We start from the raw sequence: 18,447 nt of genomic DNA, 5'->3' as shown, positions 1-18,447 counted from the left end.
TGCCTTTGCATTTATAAATTAATTTTTTCTCTTGGAAATGTCTTTCTCACCTTTGGTAACCATTTTCCTTTTTTTTCTTTTTTTTTTTTTAACAGCTCAAGTACTGTACTCATCAGGATGGCTTCCTCAATCCTCCTCCTCCCCTCTGTATTTTGTCCTTTCCACCCCTGAAAGCAAGTCTGAATGTTGTCCTTCCTCTATGCTTCCATAACACTGCTCATATCTCTATTATGACCCTTATACAGTTTACTTATTTCTTTCCCCACTAGCCTATAAACCTGTAAGAGCAGGGATTCTGTGCCTCATTTATCTTTATATTCCCAAATGTATGCACAGGTTTGAAACCCAGAAGATTTTAAATAAAAGTTTATAGAATAAGAAAGATCAGTGTTAAGGCTGTTGGGGCAATTCAAGTGAGAATGATGAGAGCTTAAACTAAAAGAATAGCAGTAGGGATGAAGAGAAGTGGTTTTAAAATGGATGTATATGGTTGGTGAAAGACGGCTTCCAAGTGTCTAGCTTGGGAAGTGTAGTGGCCGTTCATCTAGATGAGAAATAGAAAAATAATAGAATTATGGCGGGGGAAAACCAACATGATATTACTTAAATTTTGGTAGTTTCCAGTGGTAATTATGACCACATTAAAGAATTGGAAAGTAGAGGTACCCTGAAATGTCCAATAAGAATGTATTTTAAAATTAAGTTGTAGAAAAAAATTTTATGTATACACACACATACGTAATCAATCACATACAGAATGAAAGTATTATGAAACAAGTATTCAGTATCTACCCAAATCGTTTCCTTCATCTCTCCCTGATTAGACGGCTTAGAAGTCAGGGTAGTAATTTCTGCTGTAGATTGTCCCCTGTGGATCAAAAATCCTTGTCAACACCTATAATCCTAAACTTTGAGGGAACTTTTAAAAACCCAGATGAATCTAAGCTTATAGGAGATAAATTTATTTTTCCATCTTCAGTATCTAACTTCCTCTAATAAAGAAGGATTTAAATACGTATCTTTAAATGGATGAGAATTCGGAGCAGTTCCAATGGGTGTGTAGGTGATAAGGACTGAGTCTTTCAACCAATTCTGTGATTCTTTGAGGCAGGCCATGGAGAGACCCTATATTGCTGTTACAGATTATTGATGCTGTAGCCCATTGCTAGACTTGAGAAATAGACCAGGAGTAACACCCTGGCCTCATTGTGTTGTTGAGAAGATGCTTTGATCCTTTTCACAGCACTAACTCATGTCTATCTAGTGTATATCACGCTGGTTACCTGCTCTGTTATACTACCCCTTGTGTAGTATAAATACTCCCTGGCTAGTCCCTTTAAGTATTCCTTTCTATCATTATGGAGTCAGAAAGAGGAGGCTGGCTCAAGTCTCCACCAGTTGTCTCTTCTTTTCATTGATCCTGATACTCCATATAAAACTACTTTGCAATGATAGCTCTTATGTTCAGCTTTCCTCTTAAGCCCTAGGAATTATTAGAGAACTGTTTCTGCTGTCCCTCCCCCTACCACCTTTTAAATGTAAACATTTTGATTAATGTCATTTAAATGATTTCTTTGGCTTTTATGTTAACTTTCTAATAGAAAATAAGTACTAACTTTCATTTATTTAGCACATAGTAAATGCTAAACTATTTATTATTTTTAATCTTCTCAATAACACAACTAGATAGGTAAAGTTTATCCTTATTTTACAAATGAAGAAAATGAGAATCAAAGATCAGAAGTTACTTGCCTCAAATGTATCACAAGTATATTGCTGAGCCAGCATTGGAACTCAAGTCTTATCCTCTTCTAAAGCCCTACTCCTTCTTCTGTTTCATATTACATCATACCCCTGGGAAGATATATGATTTTATAGTTATTAGAAAAGGAGGAAAAACATGTAATTTTATAAACAGTTTTACAGGTGACTTAAGAAGTATGCCTTGTGAGGTGAGGAATTACTGGGATATTCCTTTTCATCCTAGGTCAGATGTTATCAACATTCTTTTGTTGTTGTTGTTGTTGTTTTGTTTGGCCGTGCCACACATCTTGCAGGATCTTAGTTCCCCTACCAGGAATCAAACCCAGGCCCCAGCAGTGAAAGTACAGAGTCCTAACCACTGGAGCACCAGGGAATTCCCTCAACATTCTTAAGTAAAGATTTGCACTGTTGTGATGATTATCTTTGTACCCCACTCTAACTTAGAATATTCTTTTCATCCTAGATCAGATGTTATTAACATTCTTACGTAAGATTTGCACTGTTGTGATGACTAGGCCACAGGGTGCCCAGACATTTGGTCAAACATTTTTCTGGGTGTGTCTGTGAGGCTGTTTCTGGATGAGATTAACATTTGAGTAGATAGACTGAGTAAATTATTGCCCACTCTAATGTGGGTGGGTCTTATCCAATCAATTGAAGACCTGAAGAGAACAAAAAGGCTGAGTAAGAAGAAACTTCACCTACCTGACTGCTGGAGCTGGAACATTATCATTTCCTGCCTTTGGACTGGAACTGAAAAATCATCTCTTCCTAGGTCTCCAGCCTGCCAGCTTTCAGACTAGAACTTATACCATCAGCTGTCCTGGTTCTCAGGCCTTTGGATTCAGACTGAAACTACATCGTTGGTTGTTCTGAGTCTTTGACTTGCCAGCCACGTATCTTGGGACCTCCATAATTTTGTGAGCCAATTATTTATATGTATATACATATAATATATTTATATATGCACACATATACATACCTACACACACACCACACACACATCACACATATACCAGTAGTTATATATATAACAAATAGGCTTATAGCCAAATATATAGCATACTGGTTCATTGGTTCTGTTTCTCTAAAGAACTCTAATACAACTGTTTTCTGCCTTACTTTTCTTCACAAATGCTCCCAAGCCTCTCATTACCTTTTTTCCCTCCACGACACCCACTCTCATTCTTAATATGTCTGTTTACTTACAGTTACTCAGAACACTGCTCACAAAATTACTGCAGGTAACTTATTTTTCCAATACTACTGTGAATTACATCCTATTAATGGCCCCTGCGTGTGCATGCACACACTCTTATACAGGCACATTATTCTTCATATAGTACATCAGCTAGTCAGTAACTTTCTGTGATAATGAAAATATGCTATGTTTGTGGTATACAATATAATAGCCATTAGCCACATGTATTAGCATTCTCCAGAGAAACAGAGCCAATTGGAAGGAGAGATAGATAGATAGATAGATAGATAGATAGATAGATAGATAGATAGGGAGATTGATTTACTGTGTGGAGTTGGCTTATGTTATTATGGAAGCTAAGCAGTCCTAAGATCCGCAGTCGGAAAACTGGTCCAGGAAAGCCAATAATAAAGTTGCAATCCAAATTTTAGTCCAAAGGCAGAAGTCTGATATTCCATCTCAAAGACAGTGGCAGAGAGAAAGAATTCTATCTTACTGGGCCTTTTGTTCTATTCAGGCCTTCAGTGGATTCAATGAGTCCCACTCACATTAAGGAAAACAATCTGCTTTCCTCAGTCTACTGATTCAAATGTTAAGCTCATCCAAAAAAACCATCACAGACACACCTAGAAATAATGTTTAGCCAAGTGTCTGGGTACCCTGTGGCCCAGCAAGTTGACACATAAAAGTAACCATCATATTACATATGGCTACTGACCGCTTAAAATATGGCTAGACCAACCAAGGAACTAAATTTCTAATTTTTATTTAATTTTAAGTAATTTAAATGTAAATAGGTATACATGGCTCACAGTTACTATTTTGTTTTTTTGTTTTGTTTTGTTTTGTTTTGTTTTTTTATATATGTTCCCATATCTCTTCCCGCTTGCGTCTCCCTCCCTCCCACCCTCCCTATCCCACCCCTCCAGGCTGTCACAAAGCACCGAGCCAATATCCCTGTGCTATGCGGCTGCTTCCCACTAGCTATCTACCTTAACGTTTGGTAGTGTATATATGTCCATGCCTCTCTCCCGCTTTGTCACCATTTACCCTTCCCCCTCTCCATAGCCTCAAGTCCATTCTCTAGTAAGTCTGTGTCTTTATTCCTGTTTCACCCCTAGGTTTTTCATGACATTTTTTTCCTTAAATTCCATATATATGTGTTAGCATACGGTATTTTTCTCTCTCTTTCTGACTTACTTCACTCTGTATGACAGACTCTAGGTCTATCCACCTCATTACAAATAGCTCAATTTCGTTTCTTTTTATGGCTGAGTAATATTCCATTGTATATATGTGCCACATCTTCTTTATCCATTCATCCGATGATGGACACTTAGGTTGTTTCCATCTCTGGGCTATTGTAAAAAGAGCTGCAATGAACATTTTGGTACATGACTCTTTTTGAATTATGGTTTTCTCAGGGTATATGCCCAGTAGTGGGATTGCTGGGTCATATGGTAGTTCTATTTGTAGTTTTTTAAGGAACCTCCATACTGTTCTCCACAGTGGCTGTATCAATTTACATTCCCACCAACAGTGTAAGAGGGTTCCCTTTTCTCCACACCCTCTCCAGCATTTATTGTTTCTAGATTTTTTGATGATGGCCATTCTGACTGGTGTGAGATGATATCTCATTCGCAGTTACTATTTTGGACAACACAGTGGTAGATTGTCTCAGTCCTAGAATGAAGCTTTGACTGATGCTGCAGGACCATTCAGACTACTTCTCCAGTATCTGGCTTCCACCTGGGCTTGAAACACCTCCTCTGGGAGAACACAGCCACCATGTAAAAAGTCCAACTACCCTGAGACTGCCATGCTATGAGGAAGTATTAAGCTAGTCACATGGAGAGAGTATATCAAGAGAGGGAGAGAAAGCCCTATCTGTTCTAGCCATCCATCCCATTTGAAGGAAATGTGAATGAAGAAACTGTATTGGACCTCTAACCCAATCAGGCCTTCAGGTGACTTCAGCCAGAGCTGCCACCTGACTCAATGAAAACTCACAAGCAAGAAGTTCCATCTAAACCTGCAGAACCATGAGAGATAATAAATTGTTGTCTTAAGCCACTCAGTTTTGGGGTGATTTGCAAGGCAATAAATAACCAGAACAGAAGTATGCTAAGGAATCAAGGCTTCCTATTTTTCTGGCTCCCCTAGATCCCAATCTTCTTTTCTTTCTGTTTTCTACTTTCTTGCTTTTTGTGGTATAAACTTTTATGCTTAGAACTAAATTAGCAGTTTGGGAAAGTCACAGTTATCTGGCCTTCAAGTATCTTGGCTTTTTGACCTCATATTTAAAAGGCTTTCCTGCTTTCAGATAGGCCAAGTTGGACCAATGTTTGCCTTTTACTTCCTTAGTAAAGGCCATAACCAGTTAATACAATCTAATACCCTGATCTTTTTCAATCAGTTGTCTTTTTTTTTTTTTTTTTTTTTTTGCGGTATGCGGGCTTCTCACTGTTGTGGCCTCTCCCGTTGCAGAGCACAGGCTCCGGACGCGCAGGCTCAGCGGCCATGGCTCACGGCCCTAGCCGCTCCACGGCATGTGGGATCTTCCCAGACCGGGACACGAGCCCGCGTCCCCTGCATTTGCAGGCAGACTGTCAACCACTGCGCCACCAGGGAAGCCCCGATCAATTGTCTTTTAAAAGTCTAATCCCAGAAGACAAATACCTATGCTTCAATATTAACATTTTAATCTCTACTTTGCTACCAGAAGAAAATGGATGGGAGGGAGAGGGATGTGTTGGGTAAATATTCAAATGATACCTGCTATATAAGCAATACCTCTTACATATAACAGACTAGTCATATACTCAGATCCTATATAAGTTATTTATACAACTTATAAATTGTGCTATTTAACACAGTTATATAGCCTTGAACTTTATCCCTTAATAATGTACTTTTTATTCCAGTGAGCTCAATATTTATAAAAATTTAAAAGGAATTTATTGCTAAATGTCAGGAAAACAAGTGTTTAGGACACGATTTACTATTATGATTGTTCTTAGTGAGCATTTTTTTGTGATTGACACTAAGAGGGCAAATTTTGGATCTGAAAATTTCATTAGGACTCTGTTACATCAGTGATTTGTTTTTTTCATTCCAGTTCTAAGAACAGATGGAAGTGGCTATGGATAATTCATATGATTTCAATCAACAAGGCTCATGTAATGGAATTCCATCTGAGAAGAAAAACAACTTCCTCGTGTCAGAAGATCATGGACAGAAAATCTTAAGTATACTACAGAATTTTCGAGAACAAAATGTCTTTTATGATTTCAAAATAATCGTGAAAGATGAAATAATCCCATGTCATCGTTGTGTGTTAGCAGCATGCAGTGACTTTTTCAGGTACTTTACCTTGTCTGTTTATCCCTCAGATTTTATGATACCACTAATTAAGTTATTTTTTACGGCTGTACTCAATTTCCCCCCACTGAACATGAAACAGTAATCTTTAATACTTAAAAAAAAATAATTAGAACCTAGATTAACTAATGATTTTTGAATATGAAAATATAAGAGTACCTTTTTTAAAGTTCAAGTCTTCCCAGGCTAGGATTGGGAAGTTCTGTGGAACATTAGTCCCTTGAATTGTTCTGGAAAAATATTGTTTTGATCTGGGGTCAGTTTTGTTTGGGGGATCCCTGCACTGTATAATTTGGGAAAAGAGGAAAGGACAGATTGAGCAAAAATGGAAGCCAAGTTCAAAGAAAATGAGGAGTCTGAGAAGAAAATACATTTCAGTCATGTATTATATCCCATGGATTGTCCAGGAGAGAGGGACTCTAATGCAGAGAATTTCTCTTCACTTTAGCCAAGATAGTCCTACAGTAGGGAAAAGTACTTCCAGAACCATTTCTGGAGAGCACCCAACTTTTTCTGATTCTAATTCTGAATATAATTTGGTTCCCCATGTAGATCATCCTACAAGGAATATCCTAGTCATGACACTGTAAGAATCCACTGTGATGACAGTGGGTTTCTGATTCTTAACAGTGATTAAGGGTCATGACCTTAGTACTGTGGTAACTGTATCAAGGTAATACCTGTGAGGCCTATTCATCAGACAGACAAACCTCTCTTGCTGACATCTTGACCTTCAGCCCTCCTAGTCATACTGCAATAAACTCAAATCCTAATTGCAGTATTTTGCATTATGTTCAGTTTTAGAAACAATTTTTATTCTAAGTAAGCAGGGGTTAAATCTCTTAACAAAACACCTGTTTCTGTAGGGTTTCCTGCTTTGAATTTGGGAGCAGTGGCTCACTGCTGCATCACAGTTTACTGGGGACAAGGGGGCTACAACTTTTACTAGCCTGTTGCCTAACTAGACTATATGTCTTCATGTATTCTTTTCATTTCATCTCTCATGTATCCTAAGTTATTCTTCTTCAGACTCTACTGGGGCCCTAACTGTTCTTATGTTCTCCCACTCTCAGGTTCCGCTAGTTTCTTCCCACCTCTCTTCTAATCCACTTTTTCTTCCAAGTAACTTTCTTGCTCCCTTATCTTTCATATCACCTCTTCATCAGAGGAAGCTGTACAGTATAATGGTTAAGTACTTGGCCTCTTAATGCACATGCCCTAAATCTAAATCCCAGCTCCACCACTTACTAGGCTTGTGACCTTAGGTAAGTTACACAACCTCTTCAGGCTCCTTATTTGTAAAAATTTAAGATAATAAAAATAGGACCTAACTCATAATGAGTGTTGAATGAAATATTGTGTATATATATATTTTTTGCGGTATGCGGGCTTCTCATTGTTGTGACCTCTCCCGCTGCGGAGCACAGGCTCCGGATGCGCAGGCCCAGTGGCCACGGCCCGCGGGCCTAACCGCTCCGCGGCATGTGGGATCCTCCCGGAGCGGGGCACGAACCCGTGTCCCCTGCATCGGCAGGCGGACTCTCAACCACTGCGCCACCAGGGAAGCCCAAAATAATGTATATTAATGATTATGTCAGTGCCCACTACATTCAATTAATGTTAGCTGCAATTATTATTATTTCCAAACCTAGCCAAAAAATGGAAATAATTTGGTATGAACACACAGTCTTATTTCTCCATAATGTTTTCATGTTAACAAAGTAAGAAATTCGTATAAGCATTTGAACTGGCAGTCCTCTACTCTTTATGTTGAAGTTATTTATTAATTAAATGTATTTGCACATATATTTGTCCATAGTACTTTGTTCAGCCTACTCCTAGCTTTTTAGGGATCTACTTTCAATTTTTAAAAATGATTGTTAAAACAACATGTTTTTCAAAATTCGCATCTGTTTTGAAGTAAAACAAATGACAGTTTTATAATGACCTAGATCCTTTATTATATATAGTATTTTACTAAATGAGTATATAGTTCACATAAAAATATGTACAAATGTAGATAGAAAGTCTACATTATTTACACTCTTGTATGATAAGGCCACTAATTCATAATTTTGTGTTATGATCAAACTCACTGGAGTATTGGGATATAAACTCACAGAAATATTGGGGTATATAAAATTAAAATAGAAAATTACATAGTGCATGGTAAATGCCCTTTAAAATATTTTTGGAAAATTAAAATTATGATTGAGTGTAAAGTCACTGGAGACAAGATTCAAAAGGAATCACACGTATTGTGTAAACACTTTATGATAACATGGTAAATTTGAGATAGAAGTTAACTGGATACTTTAAAGATGAGTAGGATGAAATATAGAAATATATTACTTGTGTTTTCTCAAAGAAAATGTGGAAGTTGGTGGTAAATTAGAAATACATACAATTTTAGAAAACTTTTTTTCTTAAAATGATATTAATAATAGTTTGCATCAATTAACTTAGTTATTTCTCTCACAGCTCAGTGAAATAGGTACTACTAGTATCCCCATTTTCAGATGAAGAATTTGAAGCACAATCAAGTTGTTAACCTCCCCAAGGTCACACAGTTAATAAGTGGTATAGGCTAGATACCCACCCAGGCAGTCCTGTTCTAGAGGCCATGCTCTTATTATTACCCTAAACTGACTATAGATATCTTAATAATCTAATTATAACCACAGGTTAATGTTTCTAAGTTGATATACATTATTGAAATATCCTGCATAATGTGTAACATGTATAAATTTTTGTAACTCTATTTATTCGTTATTGTGTTAAAAAGTATTGAATACTCCTAGTAGAAAGGGGCGTTAGCATCCTTTTCCTAAGGAGTATTCTGTATTTGGAAGGCTCCTCATATTTTTCAGTTGGACACTTGTGCTGTAGTAACTTTAGCTACTCTCTATAGTAGACTTTAATAATGAAGTTTGGTTTTCCCCCAGAGTACTTGGGCGCCTGAGCACTACTCACAAAGGTGTCCTGGACAGTACTGGAACAAATACAAACCAGTATTAAACCAGGACCAAAATCAGATGATCTTTAGTCTTAATGAATGTTCAACTGGCAGTCTTTAGTTCTTTGTTGTAGCTCTTTCCTCTTTATCTTTATTTGCAGTTCTACTGAAAACCATCATAATGGGTTTGTTTAAAGTGTAAAAATGAATAACTCTGGATATGAAATTAATATAAGGATGGACAGCAATATTGATCTTACCAAAGCCAAATGTAAAATATATCTTAGTCTCCTGCCTAAATATTTCTGAATAATTTATATTTTTGCTTAAACTGAGCCAAAAAATTTCCTATTTCCTTAGAGTCTATCAGCTTTACCAGATGGGGATAAATTAGAACTTATTATGAAGAACTTTCAAGCTGGTCTAATTATTCAGATCTGGAGACCCGTCTCCATCTCTCAGTGGCTATTTCTACAAAAAACTTATTTTTAGCCTTTTTAGTTTGGTGTGGTACACTGTTGTTTAGTTTCATAAAATCATATTCCCTTTTTCCTAAAGTGCTGTATGAAATGTGTTTTTAGACATGTATTCAAGTTTATCTTATTTGGTGGATTTCCCCACACAGACAGAGTCATTGGAAACATCTGATATCTCACTGTATTCCATCTTTTACATATTTCACTGCTGCCAAATTGAAAATTATTTTGAAAAAGACTTTTAAATCCTAAACCCAGAAGCTTTTATATATTTTAAGTAATTTTAGTTATCACCTGCAGAGTTGATACTAAATTAACCCATAAGTAAATAAATTCAGCCATTAGAGAGATTTTACCCTAATTTTATGAATAATATATAAGAACATCGAATCAGATGCAAAATTTGAATCTTTTTGTAGCCTTTGGATCCATTGCTGTGGGTCAGCTATAATGTGTATATTTTGCAATATGGGAGTTATGTAATACGTATATTTTACAGATAAATCATATGGTCTCTAACTATTATAGATATAAAATTAATTTATTAGGATGCTTTAAAAATATATTTTGTAAATGTATTTTACATCAACCTAAGAGTAAAGGAAACCTCTTTAAGGTAATATTGAAAATTATCGTGGAATAAAATATTCCTGTTTATTTGTTCTCCTGTGTTCTTCATTTTTGCAGGGCTATGTTTGAAGTAAACATGAAAGAAAGAGATGGTGGAAGTGTTACCATTACTAATTTGTCCTCCAAAGCAGTAAAAGCATTTCTTGATTATGCCTATACTGGAAAAACAAAGATAACAGATGATAATGTGGAAATGTTCTTCCAGTTGTCATCATTTCTTCAAGTTTCCTTCTTGTCCAAAGCTTGCAGTGACTTTTTAATAAAAAGTATTAATCTTGTGAATTGTTTACAGTTATTATCTATATCAGATAGCTATGGTTCTGCCCGTTTGTTTGATCATGCTTTATACTTTGTACAACATCACTTTTCTTTATTATTTAAATCCAGTGATTTCTTAGAGATGAATTTTGGAGTACTGCAAAAATGTCTGGAATCAGATGAATTAAATGTTCCTGAAGAAGAAACTGTACTGAAAGTTGTCCTTAGTTGGACTAAACATAACTTAGAATCAAGGCAAAAACATCTGCCTTATTTGATTAAAAAAGTAAGATTATATCAGTTATCTGAGGAGACACTTCAAGATTGTTTACTCAATGAAGAGTGTTTACTCAAAAGCACAAACTGTTTTGACATAATCATAGATGCAATTAAGTGTGTGCAAGGTTCTGGTGGACTTTTCCCTGATGCTCGACCATCCACAACTGAAAAATACATATTTGTTCACAAAACTGAGGAAAATGGAGAAGATCAATATACATTTTGCTATAATATTAAAAGTGATTCATGGAAGATACTGCCACAATCACACCTGATTGATTTGCCAGGATCTAGTCTGTCTAGTTATGGGGAGAAAATATTCTTGACAGGTGGTTGCAAAGGGCCGTGTTGTAGAACAGTTCGGCTTCATATTGCAGAGTCATATCATGATGCCACTGATCAAACCTGGTGCTACTGTCCGGTCAAAAATGATTTTTTCCTGGTATCAACTATGAAAACACCAAGAACCATGCATACATCAGTTATGGCTCTCAACAGATTATTTGTCATAGGTGGAAAGACTAGAGGATCCCAGGACATTAGAAGTCTCTTAGATGTTGAATCTTACAACCCTCTTTCCAAAGAATGGATATCTGTTAGCCCATTACCCAGGGGCATATACTATCCTGAAGCAAGTGCATGCCAAAATGTAATTTATGTTCTTGGATCAGAGGTAGAGATTACAGATGCTTTTAACCCATCACTTGATTGCTTTTTTAAATACAATGCTACAACTGATCAGTGGTCTGAACTAGTAGCAGAGTTTGGGCAGTTTTTTCATGCAACACTAATTAAAGCTGTCCCAGTAAACTGCACACTGTATATATGTGACCTTTCCACTTATAAGGTTTATAGTTTTTGTCCAGATACTTGTGTTTGGAAGGGTGAAGGGTCTTTTGAATGTGCAGGCTTCAACGCAGGTGCAGTTGGAATTGAAGATAAAATTTATATATTAGGTGGTGATTATGCACCAGATGAAATCACAGATGAAGTGCAGGTCTACCACAGCAGCAGGTCTGAGTGGGAAGAAGTTTCACCAATGCCAAGAGCCTTAACTGAATTTTACTGCCAGGTGATTCAGTTTAATAAATACAGGGACCCATGGTTTTCTAATCATTTCTAAAAGTAGTGTGTGATTAGATATTCTAAAACTATTGCAGTTTTAGAAACCTGCAGTAAATTTATTAACCTTAATTATTGGTAAAACCGTCTTTACAGCTTAATAACATAAAATGCACCTTCTATGAGAGAATTACTATGAATGTATACCATATATGAATTAGCAGTTCCCAGAAACTTAAAATACAAAATAAATTTTACCAAAAATTATATTGTATTTAATTTAATCTTGGAGAGTCTAGAATATTACTATTTTCATATGTAAATAAAATTCAGGCTTTGATGTTTTGATTTTTAAAGTACTTTATCCATGAAACACTAGTTAAAAACAAATCAAACTTCACAGAATTGTACAGTTAAGATGGGAGAAATCTCTCTAGGTAAAAATTATTTATTTACACTGTATTATATGAAGTGAAAAATAAATTAGAGTCGAGAATCCTATCTTGTTACTACAGGTATAAGAGTTGTCGAATTCCTATTTTTTCTGATCACTGGTTAGCTGCTTTTAAGCCCTTTCTTTTCTTTCACCATTTTTTAGTCAGAACATTTTCTGAAATGCAGTGTATTTCCCCAGCCTTCTAAACTGTACACTAAACATGGTTTAACTCTTTTCATGATTCGACTCTTCGTTAAGAGCATAATGTACTGTGCTGTATTGCCCTAATGCCATTGGCAGTTACTGAAATGTCTTAAAATTTGCTGATTCTATTAGTTTTCAGTGTTAGTTGGTTTCAGTTTTTAGCAGTATTATACCTTATTTTCTGGCTCAAGCTCAGTAAATTAACATTTTTGATTTAAATAATCAGTTCTAAGTTATACCTGACCTGAGTTTATCTTGACATGTAACCCATTTAGTGAAGTTCTTGGTTTCTGGGATCGTAGTCCTAAAATACTTTTTCTGTATCATTGCCAGTTTCCAATGTAAGTGAGGATGTAGAAAATCTGACCTCTAGATAAGTGGACCACTATTGTTGGCATTTCTTAAACTTTTACATGTACAAATTTGAGTTACAATAAGAAATTTCAGCGTTTAAATTAGTACCATATCAGTTTTCTGTGATGATATATACCAGCTGTAAAGTGCTGTGTATGTTTACTACTTCAGTAAATTATTCACAGTGAATTATTTTCTAAATTTAAAAATATGACTAGGCTTTTGGTATTGATAGTAGTATTTGAAACTTGCATCTTGTTAGATGTTTAATCATCTTTAACCCAAACAATGAAAGAGTGTTACTCATCCTTGTTTTCAGCTAAGATGATTCTGCCTTGTAAGAGGATATGTTTCTTTATCAGTTTTACAGATATAGGTATTTTAGGTTTTAAGATACCTGACTTATATCTCAGGTAATGTGCAGGTTGTATTTCTGTGGAATCAAATGTAGATTCCCACACACTGTAGTAAATGTTAATCTGTTGTACATATTCTTTAGAAGTGGAAATATACTTAAATGAAGGTCCTTTTATTTTACTATATAAATTTTTGCAATCATAAGTTTCAAATATATTTTTTAAAATAGAACAGAATATTAGACTGAATTATCGTGCAAGTCCAAAATCAGGGATTGTCTGTAATCAGATGACAGTTGCATAAAAAGTATTCTGTAGAATTGGTGGTTTCCTACCTTAGTTGGCTCTGCCCTTTCCTCTGTGTGTGTATTGTGTGTGTAAGAAAAAAAGAAAATTCAATGGAGGCTTTCTTTTACGTGTTACGTGGCATTCTGGAAACAAGTTATTTGAGAAAGACCATAACACAGTGGGGACTAAATTGTTAACTTAAGCACATATAAACAAATATTTCCAGAAAGGGAGAACTAAAGCAAAATAGAATCCATTCCTGATCTTGTTTCATTAATTTTATCTTGATTTCTACCATTCTTGTCATTGGCCATTGATTTCTGATGTTACTAGAAATATGCTTGTTATCAAGGCCTAGGTGACTCCCTCTGTATTTGATTTAATACACTTTCTAACGCACAAGGCTTTCTGCTTTAGTTTCTACAATTGCTGCAGGTTACTTGTTAATCACTTTCACTTATTGCCATCGCTTTACATCTGTACCTGAGTGCTCTTCATCAGTTATAACTGCAAGAAAAGTAGTCTGTCTAGTCATAAAACCCCAAACTCTTCCTTTACTTACTGTTCTTTTTCCTTGGCACCATAGCAATCTGTGCTGGGCTTGGCTCTGTTAATAATTGATCTTGTTCTCTCTAATTTTGCATCATCTGGTAAAGGTAACAGTTTCATTTGATCTATCAAATGGTTGTTGAAAATGGTTCTGGGTGTTCAAAATCCTCAAGGAACCGAATCACATACACACATTGTCAGTGACTGAACTGGTATTATTGATATCTTTCCGATCTTGCCAATCACTGCAGCTTCACTAAGAACCATATATATTATTCTGGCCTTACCCTCCATTCTGGATTTCTGACATGCAAATCTCAGTGCTCTCTCAAGTCTATTCTCAGTACCCAGAAGGAGCCGTCTTTCCTGTCTGTAAGGTTAGGAAATAATATCCCTTTATGACTTCTTCCCTTAGTCTTTTTTTTTTTTTTCTTTAAAGTCTGCTTCCCTTTCATTATCATCCTTCAGCCAGTGCTGCAGTGTAAGATACAAAATAATTATGCTCATTATCCAGATTGCTTTCATTCTTGTGGAAAAATTCTAATTAACATTTCTAAATCCTTTATCATTTGTCTGGGTCCACTACATTTGGCTTATGCATGCAAAAAATTTCCAATATTGTAATGTCTTCTAAAATTGAAAGTAGGTATGTGTCACTATTTAATATAAAAAAGGTTAAATTCAACATTTATACGAGATCAAAGTTAATGAACATTTTTAGAGCAATCTTCAAACTTGATTTACAATGTGGAGCACCTTTTGTTCATCTATTGCCTGTGAGACTAAGCAGTATGAAGAATATTTGCCTAATCAAAATTTACTGCATTCCCATAACACTCAACTCTGGTGTGGGGAGGGAAAGAGGTCTTTATCACAGCAGTATTCATTATATGTTACCCTTGAAAGCTAGAATATTATTTGAGAGCAACCACATCCTGTAACATGATTCAATTTTTCCCAGATACCAAGAAGAGCAATTGAATACATGTACAGGGTACCTAGCTCAAGGCATATGATTTGAAAATCAGAGTCAAGTATAGAGGGAGACATCTGTTTACCTTTTGAGATTTGGAAGCAATAAATGTAATGATTAAACATATTGTTGAATACATGATATTACTTTTAGATCATCATTCTCAGTTTAATTGGATCCAATGTTTGGAAACTCGTATGTCTAGAATTAAATGTGTTAAGACTCAAAAATGTCTTCCAATGGGCAGCTCTTGAGAGCAACCTAAAAACAAAAGCTGAAATTTATAAGGAAGGAGATTTCTGTTCAACATAAGAAACAATTTTACTCCACTTTGTAAAGCCATATTTAGAATAAGACTAGTTATCAAAGACTGTGGCATATGGCAGATAGATGATTAGCCCAAATAAATTCCTACACAGGAGTATACAACCAAAGATTTCTACATTCTATTTACACATTTTGATCTTAATAGTTTTCTGACTCTTGACTAATTTCTTCCTCCTTCAGTTTATTTAGCGTTTAGGCATTCTGAGTAACTTGATTTCAATGATTCTGCATACTCAAGATTTCAATAAGACATGAATCTTAAAATTACATCATTTTAGGAGCATTCTTTTTGAAGGAAACTTGTTCTTTTTTTTTAGTCACTCAGGAAGAAGTCTGTAAAGGGTGCTGACATTTATAGTGAGCTGCTAATAGGGATTTTTCCTTCTGTCTACTGTAAGTGCACATTTGTTTTATAGTGAATAGAAGCTGAAAGACCAGTACCTAAATTTCTCCTGAATTGTTCTTATTTCACTGCAAATGGAGCTATATAGCTAAATGTAATGATTCTAATTAAAGATTATGTGATTTGAAAGAATATCTTTACATCTTAAAAATCTATATGTTTATAAATTATATTTGATGGCACTATGATGCTTAATCAAATTTAATCTATAAATAGGGAATTTAATCACAGTATGATATTACACACTAATCAAAAGATAACTTTTCTAAATCATAGATTCATATTCAAACTTGAAAATAACCTTAGAATCTAATACAGTTTCCAACCTTGTATAGAAAGCCCCTCTAAATTCTAAAATACCCTTGACAGATGATTTTTTTTTCAAAATCTAATTCAGTTCTTTCAGGGTAAAGAGCTCACTACCTCCATTTTTGAACAGTTCTGTTAGAAAGTTCTTCCTATCATTGAAAGCAACTCTGCCTACCTGTAATAACTTTCAATCCCTGGTCCTAGGTTGCTGTCTCCAAGTATTGGAAACAGCATGTCTTCCATTCCTCTAAAATCAAGTCCTCACTTTCCTTCTTGTTCAAATGCTTAACACTTTAAAACTTGCCACAATGGCCAGGATTACATGCCTTCACCTTGTACAGTTGCCTCAGAGAATCTATCCTAGCTCTATTGCTTTTTTGGTGTGTTGAGCATAACCAGCATTGCAGAATCTCTTGATAATGCAATCATCTCATTCCCTTAACCAGTTCTCTAGCTCTTATAAATCCAATATCGGCTAGAGCCTTGCTGTATCTCTCTCCTTCTACCCCCTGTCAACATAATCACAAACATATACTTTCTGAGAGAGGAATTCTAAAGCCAAATTTTAGTGTCTTTTGATCATTTGTCATTGGATATGGTTTTCAGAATTTTAAAAGCGTTTCTAAAAGAGACCCTAAAAAGTATACAAAAAATAGAAACCAAAGCAGTCACATCCTTCGTAGTTAATGAAGGGACAATTTGCTCACAAATGAATAAAAACAATTTGCTCACAAATGAAAAAAACATTATGATAACAATCTAAGTTTGGAGATTCATCTGTGCTGATTGTTCAGTTGGATAGAGCATGATAATTCCATAAAACAATGCCATTATTAAATAACTCTATAGGTCAGTTAGCTTTATTCATCTCATTAACTTTGACAACACTCTCAGTCATATCTAACTAGCTCAGCAAATTATGCTATTGGTTCCAAGGGTAACAAGGTTGCTGGAATAACTCCGAGTACATTCTCTGAGTATCACATTGTGGTGTAAATATTTCTTTACATGTCTGACTTCCTTACTTAATTGGAAACTCTTAGGAATAGGGACATATATTTATCATTTCTGGACCTAGCAATTAGCACAGTGCTTGCATATAATAAGGCATTTAATAAACTAACATTCTATTAAGCCAATATATGAAGCAAAATTTATTATAGTTATATTGTTATTGAATGGATTCGATATAAATGTACATTTTGCAATTTATTTTCATGTACAAAAGAAATTAATTTACATTAGGATTTTACATTTAAGAATTCTTCACATTGTACTTTAGTTATCTACTAATGTATGTGTTAATTCTTTTTGTAGTATTTGATATCTTGCTCATGTTCAAAGTCTGGGCTAGGTAATTTAGACAACTTTTTGTTAGTATATGTTGTATATTAATTTTTGTTAGTATATGGAAAAGTTAATAATGAAGTATTTTTTATTTGAGAATGAAATTGCATTACACAGCACATTGCCCTCATTTGGCGAACATGTATAGTTGGTTGTATAGTCGTATAGTATATGTATATTTGGTTCTTGAAAGTGAAATTATACTTTAAAATAATTTATTTCCTTAATTTTTTAGTGCTTGAGATTATTCTCTGAATTTTAATTATAATATTTAATTCTGTGTTTCCTTCCAAATGCAATAATAGATAAGACAATGACTGAAAGTTTCATTAGTAAACATGCAACACCCATTTCTCCTACAAGAGCATAATAGCTCTAGTGACTTTTTTCCCACTTGGGGAGACTGTTCAAAGCTACTTACATTGCATACTTAAGTGATTTACTTCATTTCCTGTTAGTAGAATATGGGCTTTTGCCATATGCTGTGAGACATAAAATCAGCATTTTTGCAGGTCCATGTTAACCATATTAACATGTAGTAAAACATTTCAATTATATAAAATAATTATTAATGTATTAAAGTGTATCTCAGAAAAGAATATATATATTCTGTTTGTATTTATTGTTATTAGAAATAAAAAAGGTAGACAAAGGTGGATGCTAAAGCTTTCATTTTCTTGCCACCCCCTTCCCCAGATGCTCTGAGTAGCTCTAATGAGTCTCAGAATTCCTGAGAGAGTAGTGGTGGTGGCGGGTTACTGTCAGAAGGGGCTCTGTAGCTATGATGACATATCCAGCAACATAGACTTCAAGGTGGACATCCTGGTCTGAACAAATAGAATACAGCTAGATCTCAAATGAGTCATAGGTGGGGAGAGACCTCGAGGTTCTGAC

The 18,447-nt window shown here is 35.1% G+C and overlaps 1 protein-coding gene across 2 annotated transcripts in view; it reads left to right on the top strand.

Moving 5' to 3' along the window:
* KBTBD3 (kelch repeat and BTB domain containing 3) overlaps nt 1-18,209 on the top strand; it is a 55,947-nt gene extending 37,738 nt beyond the window's left edge. Inside the window, exons 2-4 of one of the 2 annotated variants that reach the window (XM_067750894.1) lie at nt 2,540-2,684; nt 6,084-6,328; nt 10,466-18,209. In XM_067750894.1, the coding sequence (XP_067606995.1) occupies nt 6,096-6,328; nt 10,466-12,068 (1,836 nt within the window). In that variant the 5' untranslated portion in view covers nt 2,540-2,684; nt 6,084-6,095 and the 3' untranslated portion in view covers nt 12,069-18,209. The remainder of the gene's footprint in view (nt 1-2,539; nt 2,685-6,083; nt 6,329-10,465) is intronic. The other variant, XM_067750893.1, reaches the window with a different exon arrangement.
* Nucleotides 18,210-18,447: the final 238 nt, after the last annotated feature.

The sequence above is a fragment of the Pseudorca crassidens genome, chromosome 9 (genome assembly GCF_039906515.1).
Source record: "Pseudorca crassidens isolate mPseCra1 chromosome 9, mPseCra1.hap1, whole genome shotgun sequence".
NCBI lineage: Eukaryota > Metazoa > Chordata > Mammalia > Artiodactyla > Delphinidae > Pseudorca > Pseudorca crassidens.
The sequence above is the reverse complement of the archived record's forward strand: the minus strand, read 5'-3'. Positions and strand labels throughout refer to the sequence as shown.